We start from the raw sequence: 10,070 nt of genomic DNA, 5'->3' as shown, positions 1-10,070 counted from the left end.
CGACTTTGTTATATACCCCATCTCACTGTCAAATGAATCACACTGAGTTAGGTGTGCAAAGCAAAGTACAGCATCCCTCTTCCTTCGATCTCAAATTTAATCTGAAAGTACATTGGTTCATTTTCCTCCAAATTCTCTCTCTCATATCTGTTCTTCTCAGTGTTCCAGTGTCTTAATTATCATGTAAAACTGCATATCCAACATTCCCTCTTTCATATATATATATATATAATCTTTCAGCTGAAATTTTAAAATTTAATATTATTTTACCATTCCCAAATTAGTATTTCTAGAGTCTTCCAATGATGATAAACATTTTACCAAATGACAGATGTTTACTAAAAAGTACTTGTAGAGTCCCTTTGTGGTTATAGCTAACTTCTTCACAATTTCTCTTAAGACTTATGTGCATAACTATGTACACAGAGGCATACTAGACAAAGGTAAACTTATATACCAATAAATACGTCCGGTTCTGTCCAGATAAACAACATTCTTCAATGCCTCTGCATCTGCTCTGCTAACTCCATGTATTCTATACTTTTATGATCCCTATGCAATATTGCCACTTACAATTAAAATCCTCTTGCCTTTTAGCTTCTACCCGGATAAAACAGAGAAAAGAAAAATGCTGTTTAAGAGCTTTAAATATATAGTGTTCAAATGATTGCTTTAGTGTCATTTAACATAACATTTCTCTTTCTGCATAGACTTTAGCTTTTTCAAATAAAAATATCACCTCATATTGTAAGATAGAAATATGAGGCCTAAAAAGAAAATTCCATAAATGGTGCATACAGTAATTGACGTAGAAAAAAATTAAGTTCCTCTACATATATTTGCACTCTCTCCCTTGTTTTACTCCATGAGATAATGAATAAAGTGGAGAATAAAGCAATCTTTAATGCTTATAGCAATGTTTAAAGTACAACTGAAATGAGGATCAAGGGTATCCTCAAAACATAAGCCTTCAGAATATTTTTATTGTAATTGGTTGCACTGTCATAACTAAAAAAACAGTTTTTTATTTCAAGATGGAGATGGAGATTTTATGTATAAAGATATGGAAATATGAAGAAATTTACTTATATAATTATAGAAAAAGCTGTTTATCACCCCTGGTCTAAAGTAAAGAGTAGGGTGTGTTTTATTCCTGTGATATTGATCACAGTAATCATTTTCGCACGTTTTTATGTCCTTGTCCACAGGAAACACGAATGACTATCTCTTCCACAAGCTGGAAGAACAATGTAGTTGTCTGAGTAACATGGGCAAAATATGCTTAGTTCAGTCCCTGCCAGTAATACTGTTTCAGAGGGAGCAACCTCTTTATAAGCTTTTTTTCTTTCTTATGCCAATTTCCAAAGATGGTAACTACTTCCACAGGTATTATTCTTGAGTACAAAACTGAGATAAACTTCATTTTTAGATCATAGATATAGATATATATATAGAGATAGATAGATAGATAGATAGATAGATAGATAGATAGATAGATAGATGGATGGATGTGGTTATCCAACAGTATAACAAAAATATCCATAACAGAATTAGAAGGAATACAATACCCGTTATATTCTCTTTTATACCGTGTCTTCATTTCCTGCACTCAATGTAAATAAATATAGGGCATAAGATATATTTGATACTGAAAGTCTAAAATTTAACATGAAGTTATTTCATATGCCATTTCTATCGTATAGAAATTCATGAAGCTGTATAGGACATAGATATGTGTTAATATTGATGTGTGATAATTTTAATGTAGGTTTTATTATAATAAAGTTTATTTGAAATATTTTTAAATGTACAAATGTAATAGAGAGGACAAAGGCACTGTTTTTTCAGACTACTGAGATACTATGAAAATTTTAATCAAAGAAGATATTGGCTTCCTTTGACCAATATTCAGCAGAAGCCATCCTTCAATATTACTCTACTGAACTAAAAATATAAACAATACAGATTTTTGTCAATCTGAAAATGTTGAAAAAAATTAATGCTAAAAATTCTTCAATATTACATGTCTATGGTGGATCTAAAATAATGGGAAAATATATTCATCACCTCATTTTAGTACTGCAAGATTTAATCATAAAAGAAAGAAGGAGACAAATACACTGAAGACAAGCAAACAAGCAGGAAATTGAGTTTGAAGCACTTAGCAAATAGCCAAGAGAGCCAGGATGGGACAAAAGAGATTATGCTGCCAACATACATTCCAGAAATACAGTCTGGGTCAGGGCCAGGAGCTGGCACGTCCATCCATGTGAATCAGAAGAAATAAGGTCAGAAATGAGAGATGCATCTAAAATAGGTCCTCAGATGCAAATTGCAGGCCAATAGTGAGAGTGAAGTCAAAACATTGTAGGTAAGCCAAGAAGGTATAGCCAGAAGGTTTCAGTCAAAGAAGAAAAAAAGGTTAAGTGAAATGAACAAACCTCAGTCACCAGTTCCATGATGCTAATCCTTAGAGCACTGACTGCAAAGCACCTGGCATGACTCTGCACATTGAATCCCCAGAATTTGTGTGTTCCTGGGAAAGTGCACCACACACCAAGGCACTGGGACTCCAAGACAGCTTTCTATGACACCAAATTATGTGTCCTCAGACAGTATGCTAGCTAGCACTGTGCCATTTATCCTTTCGTCTTGCACAAAGAGAGTAATTACCAGTAAGTGTCTTGTCCTCCCAAAATAGAGCTAATCTAGTACAAGGCTAGAGACAGAAGTAAAAGCAAATCTCAGCATGGTAAATTAGAAAGAGAGCTCGCATGTGATCTAATTTGTTTAACAATGAATTAAACACACACACACACACACACACATTGCCAAGTTTCTTTTCTTTTTTTCTTTCCCCATCTTGTACAAACAAATCACAAAGCATATCTGAAAGACAGGTTAGGTTTTCATGCTAGAAAATGGGTTTTGATAGATGAAGAATATAATAAATCTCTTAAAATGAGAAACAGACATCTTTATTTCAATGTTTTATGGATTTCTTCTTGTTGTTGATTTCCTTTCATGTCATATATATATATATATATATATATATATATATATATATATATGGAAATATTTATGTATTTCCTCTCATCTTCAACCTTCTTTCTTTTCTTCCTGTAGACCCCCCCTTTTTTTTCTCCTGTTTTGTATTTTTCTCCTGTTGTGTGGTTTGGAGGATTGAACAGAGGGCCTTAAATATGCTGAGCAAGCACTCCACCAGCAAGGTTTCCTCCTAGCCCTCCATGTGTATATTAAAACAATAATGAGGAAGAGTTGGTGAAGAGAATAGAGGAGTGTGAGTAGAGACTGAAGCCTCCAACTTCATTAGAGAGAGCAACTCTGAGATTCATGAGTGACCCATGCCAGTGCACTGGTCTGGGAGACCTCTGCATGTTGGTATGAGAAGGAATCATTTGAACCTCATCCTTTCTCCCATCATCTCCCATGCCTCCCCACCATTCTCTAGTTCTTTTTACTGAATTGAAGGCCTCCCTTTGGTTTTCATGACTTACCCTTAAGGAGACCTTTTTTATGTTCCCACTGGAAAAAAAAATTCCTGGTCCCTCTTTGGTTTACACTCTGTCCTGCACATACTTCATTATATCAAGAGTTTTCACAAAGACACTCTCTGGTTCCACCAAACATTCCAGTCAGAAGGAATCAGCTAGAAGAAATATGCCATCCCAGCTCACGGAGAAAAAGGCTGAATGGTCTGCTGTGAGGAATGGATGGGACAAGTGGAAACTAGCATTTTTACCTAGCTTTATTAAAATGGAGTGTTTTCAGAATATACTCTGTACGGTGTCCCCACCTACCTCTTGTTCATGAAAACCAAGGATGAGATGGTGGAATGTAAAGTGTTCACCTGAAAAATAATCCACATCCTGCCTTCCGGAAGTGAAGAACTGGGTCATCTTTCACAAAGAGAAGATGACAGTCAGAAGAGCAAAACCCACCCAACTTGGGAGGAGGGGGCACAAGGAGGGGGCACAAGGAGGGCCCTATCTCACTCTAACACCTTCTGTCTCACAAAACACTTCATGTCCCCCAAAACACTCAGAATGGTGATTTGGGGTGTTTCCTCGGGACTGGACTTCAATTAATGTTTCTCCCTAGTGACAAATACTGACCTCCAATTCTGATAACATTGGTGACATCACCTTAGTTAGTGGCTGCACCTTTTTTTCATTGTCCTTCATGTAAAAGGAAAAGAAAACAAACAGTAAAATATGGCTGTGGCTAGTGCATTCTAGATTGGTCTATTTTGGGCAACATTATTTATAAGCTATTTTTGACATGTTAGTTTTCATAAGGAAACATAAACTATTACTGTTTTGGCCTTTTTATTGTCATTTACCCTGCCAAGGGTCAAGGAGCAAACAGAAATATTTATTCCTCAGGGAAGGTATTTTACTTTCCACTCAAAATTATTGTAGATATGATGAGCTAATGGTTATAAATTGTTTATAGTATGGCACTAGAAATAAATTCATTATAATGATGATTGTTTTATTAATCCCTAGAGTAAAGAAAATATTTAGAGGTTAAAGTCTATTTTCTTATTTCTTGAAAGAGATGAAAACCTTATATTTATGCTACATTCTGTGATGTTTAGTATTGTCAGCATGAGTATATTGCAAATAGGGTTTGTGGCTCCCCTGAATAGACTAAGATTCAGGACAGAATAAAGGAGGAAAAGGTGAGAGACCACTATGTAGGTAATACCTGTCTATTCATCTATCAATCTATGATCTATCTTTCTGTCTGCCTGCCTATCTATCTATCTATCTATCTATCTATCTATCTATCTATCTATCTATCTATCTATCTCTTTTTCTTTCTCTCTTTCTCCCACCACCTTCCTGGCTGGCATGGTGTTACAGTGAAACTGAGCCAAAATAAATATTTTCTTCATTAACATGTTATGCTCAAACATTTTGTGAGGACAAGAAAATTCTTGTACAATTTCCAAGATTTCTACCACTAGTCAGTAAGTAAAGCAGGCACCTGCAGGGACAGATTCCTGAGACAACGGACCTTGGAAGTGTCCTTTCATTTGTTGTCAATTAAAACTTTATGTTACTAGCTGACCATGTCCAGAAGCCTTCCTGTTTATCACTTTAATCTCCATGATCTTAAATTGGGCATGCTCAGGAATGGATCGAGTTGTACACATAGACCCTTTGAATAAAAACTTCATGTTCCCTCTGTTTGAGGAAGTCATTGCTTAGGAAATGACTCACAAGCTGTCCTTGGCTACTTTGGGTAATGAATCTTTTCCCACTGTTTAATGTCTTGCCTGTGCTTATGTTGCTTTGTGCTTATGAAGATATGAACCCATCTCATTTAGTTGCAATATCACTGCAAAGATCAAGACAAGATAGGGAGTTAATACTATCAAATATTAGTTTTAGGGCTGGGTATATACTTTAGTAGAACATTTTCCTGCTATACCACAATCCTTATATTCTATCTCCAGTGTATCTTAAATTGTTCATGGCTGCATAGATCTATAATCCCAGCACTCTGGGGGTGGGGGCCAGAAGATCAGAAATTCAGGACTATTCTTGGCTATATCAGGAATATGAGGGCAGCCCAGGATGCATGAGATCTTGTCTCAAAAAAAATAATAATAATGGTTTGCTTATAAAGCTGAAGGCTTTTCACACTGAATCAGAATGCCTCTCTCTCTCAAGTGGAAGAAATTATACCCTGAATATGAGCATTAGGCACCTCAGTCTGCAATTCACCATAATTTTGCAAGTATCTATATTGCCAGCTGCTAGAAATGGTATGAAATTTATGAATGTTTGGAAATGTTCCTCCCATAACACAGTAACTTTCAAAAATATTTCACATGCAGTACAACACACTTTACACACTGCAAGCACAAGGCTAATCCCAAATGACAGCATGCAGGCAGACAATGAACCATTTGAAAATATGATGTCTCATGTACTCAGAAGTCATTCCTACTCATGACAAATCTTGGAGTCTCTTAACCCTTTACTGTTCCCTGAAACCACAGCTGGAAGCACAAACCCACCAATAATGAGATAAGCTCAATTCTCCACACAGCAGGAGTGAGAACTTTCTATCCTGTAAAGACAGTTCAGATGACTTTATATAAAGTGTGGAGGCAGAAATTAGACTCCCTTTCCACATCTCAATGAAAATGCTTCCCATGGAGTGATTTAGTCTGCAACCCAAAACAGGAGCCTGGTCACAGCATGCTGCAGGCCTCCACAGCAGGCTTCACTTTAGCTATCCTCAGCACGTGAAGCAACAACACAGAAATAAAGCAGAAATATTAGTGGAAGCTTCTGCATTGTGAATATGCTCTAGTCTGGTATCAGGAAAAAGGACACTGACTCTCCATGCTCCCAAATGTGACACTCTTTTACTTGATTATTAACAGTAAGTTCGCATGACCGGCACAACATATTTTCTCCCTCTCTCCATCTCCCTCCTCTCTTTCTCCCTCATCTCCATCTCATCTCTCTCTCTCTCTCTCTCTCTCTCTCTCTCTCTCTCTCTCTCTCTCTCTCTCTGTCTCTGTCTGTCTCTCTCTCTCTCTCTCTCTCTCTCTCTCTCATAATATAGCAATTACAAACAGCTTTAGCAGTAGCAGCAGCTTTACAGACATTCTTTTTATTTCTCTAATATCATTTATTCAATGTGATCCCGGTAATAGTGAATACTTCTATTATTTTTTATCATTTTATTGGAGCCAACTGTCGGGCTGAACTCAAGGAACCAGGTCGGGGAGAGCAGAAGGACTGGAGGAGTGGAGGGGAATTGGAAGAACAACATAGGCTGGCCTGATCACCCAGCTCTCCCAGAGACTAGACCACCAGCCAAGGAGTGTACATAGTGATCTTTGGCTCCAGATACATATGAAGCAGAGGAAGCCTTTGCCCGACAGCAACAGAAGGGAGGTCCTTGGTCCCAGGGAAAGGGTTTGATGCCCCAGAGTAGGTGGATGCTAGAGCAATGGGGCTGGAGAGTGTGGGTGGGTGGGTGGGAGAACACTCCCATACAGGCCAAAGGGAGTGGGGAGGACAGATGTGGGATGGGGGGATAGCAGAGAGGAAGTGAGATATCATGGGATAGGGGGTTGAAGGAGGGGGTAACCAGGAAGTGGGATATCACTTGAGATGTAAACAAATGTAATGAATAATATTAATAAAGGAAAAATGAAAACAAAAGAATTTACAGAGATGTTTTAAAAGTTACTCAGTATCAGATACAGGATTAGGATTTCAGCGCACACCTTCAGGATGGGTACTATCCCAGTTTCACACTATTCATCTCTTGTTCATTTTGAAAACAGCCAAGAGGTCTGGATAGGCATTGGAGTTAAGTGTCTATTGTAGTAATATGGGGAGGATTCATAATCAGGTAAGAAACAAGGAGATGATCTTTGTTGTATTCTCTAGGTATAATTTTGATTTAATTTTGCTTTGGGGGGTTTAACGAGATCATTCATTCTTCTCCACAGCCATACTTTACTACCCCAAAGCATACAAAACATTATTACTTGACATGCATGTTAAAAAATTTAACAATAGTTTAAGAACATATTAAAGAACTACTCATTATTGCATTTAAAATAACAATTTGTTGATGAAAGATAAAAAAAAACTAGATATTAAGAAAACTGTTTCAATATGGTACTTACCTCTATGGAAGAATGTCAATTTCTAATGTTGTGTTGTAAGATAAAGACCATGATCTTTAAATATCTAATAAGCTGATGGTATTTACTGATGTTGAGCAAAGTGTGCTACTTTTAATCATCACATCCAGAATATATTCTCAGTTACTCTTATTAATGAGAATTTAATATACAAGATTGCATTCTAATCACTTTTCCTCTTAATTAGCTGGGAAACTCCTGGTAGAGTAATTAACATTTCTTTTGTTGTCTTAATGATATGAGAAAGAACAGAAAATTTGATGATCTTGAAATCTCAACTAGTTTTTATAGTTCACAATTAATCATCAATTTGTCATCTCATAAATTTATTATAAATAAACCCTTACTGCACATATAATGAACCTTATGTTGAAATACTATAATATTCAGTGAACTATCTTGGTTTATCATTTGAAGGACTAATTAAACACCTGGTCTTAAATTCCTGGGATCTTCTCTTTCATTGGAATTTATGAGTGAGATTAGGCACAACTGTGGAGGCACAACGTGCCCATAATTCTTTCTCTTGGTTTTTTTGGAATGGCTATGTTCACAAGCAAGGAAAAGGAAACAGCAACCAAAATAAAAAACCAATAATAATAACCTTTCATTTTTTTAGTTTACTCTTTTAATTCTTTTACCAGCAATGTTTACCAGGCTTAGTTTTGTATCCCATATGCTAGATCTTTTTAATCTGATACTTAATTTAATTGATCTTTTCATATCTCTCTCTCTCTCTATCTATCTATCTATCTATCTATCTATCTATCTATCTATCTATCTATCTATCTGCTAAAAGGCAATCTTAAGATGACCTATTTGTGAATACAAAGAACATGCCTGCATCGGTTCCCAAGACAAACAGGGTCTCTGATCTATTCTTATAATGAATCATACATTATTTAACAAATACATAAAAAATTAGACTATATCTTCCATATGAATACTCACACTCAGCATATTTCTGAAGTTGGGAAAATTCTGAGGGGCTGAGATGGGCCCATTTTTCCTGGTTTGTCATGGTGTGGGTGATGAGGTCCTTACACAGTGGATGAAGACTTTCTTTTCCAGGTCTTGGTCAAAGCTTTATGTTTCAAAGATTTTACAAGTTGTGTTTCATGATGAAATAGCTCTGGCTTCCAGAATACATACTCTGTCCAAATGAAATTGCTGTTGATGTTTGTAGTTTCAATAATTTATTAAAACACTGCGAAGAGAAAACATGAAGATCAAAAGATTAGTATTAATTCACAAAGGAAAATGGTAAGGATTAAAGGATAAGGGTAAAATGGTAAGCATTGTATCTCCTAAACAATACATTATGGGTTTATGTAAATCTGCATACTTTCCAATCTTTAATTACTTCTTCCTTCCTTAATGACATCCCATGTTCTTTTCCTAATACCAAGTCACATAAAATCAATGTAATGGAGAATACAAAATGTGCAGAACATTTTGCTTAATCAAAGTATGCTGATCAAAGTCCATTTATATGTGTTTAGTTTTAAAAGTCCATGTTCCAAGGATAGACAAGAACATCATTTTTTAAATATCTAAGCAATAACACACACACAGAGACAAATAACTTGCTAAAAACTAGATTTTTGATGATGTTGCATGCAAGTCAATTAGGAGGATTCTATAAAATTGCTACATAGTAATTAAATTTGAAAATACTTTCAGTTTTATAACCTTAATTCTTTCAATAAATGTGCCAAATCAAGTATTTCCAAATGCCTGAAAGACTTCCTTAATGAGAGTAGATGACTCTAGTGTGAATCACGTTTTAAAATAAATCTCCAAGTTGTCACTGGCTTAGATTCACTGGCAAATTTATAAAGAAAAAAAAGTGAACTCCATCTGGTTTCAGTGTTTTATCAGAGACTATAATCAATTGCTTAGTACTCAACCAGGCTGGCATTGGAATTGTTATAGAAATCAAAGTTGGTGAAAAATTACTTTGTCTCTAAAATTGCATATTAGAAAATGTATGACAATAGCCAGGCATGGTGATGCACCCCTTTAATCCCAGCACTCGGGAGGCAGAGGCAGGCAGATTTCTGAGTTCGAGGCCAGACTGGTCTACAAAGTGAGTTCCAGGAAAGCCGGGGCTATACAGACAAACCCTGTCTCAATCAAAAAAGCAAAGAAAAACCAAAAAACCAAAAAACAAAAACAAAAAAAAACAAAAAAGGAAATGTATGACAAGAAAATATTTTTTTATTAATCGATGAATGATACTGATATGAATACAAATGCCCAAGCTATTTGAGATCAGTCAGGACATATTAATGGATATATCTGTGTCTCCATCAGTTCCCTCCTGCTGATCACGTTATTAACACCAATTTCACCCTGATTCTGC

General features: G+C 36.0%; 1 protein-coding gene across 5 annotated transcripts in view; it reads right to left on the bottom strand.

Moving 5' to 3' along the window:
• Window positions 1–10,070, bottom strand: part of Dgkb (diacylglycerol kinase beta) — a 757,709-nt gene that overhangs the window by 628,079 nt on the left and 119,560 nt on the right. For all 5 annotated transcript variants that reach the window (XM_029484790.2, XM_021178684.3, XM_029484791.2 and 2 more), the window contains exon 2: window positions 8,657–8,912. In XM_029484790.2, the coding sequence (XP_029340650.1) occupies window positions 8,657–8,726 (70 nt within the window). In that variant the 5' untranslated portion in view covers window positions 8,727–8,912. The remainder of the gene's footprint in view (window positions 1–8,656; window positions 8,913–10,070) is intronic.

Source organism: Mus caroli, unplaced genomic scaffold (assembly GCF_978045245.1).
Source record: "Mus caroli unplaced genomic scaffold, Mus_caroli_1 scaffold_14, whole genome shotgun sequence".
NCBI classification, from domain to species: domain Eukaryota; kingdom Metazoa; phylum Chordata; class Mammalia; order Rodentia; family Muridae; genus Mus; species Mus caroli.
The sequence above is the reverse complement of the archived record's forward strand: the minus strand, read 5'-3'. Positions and strand labels throughout refer to the sequence as shown.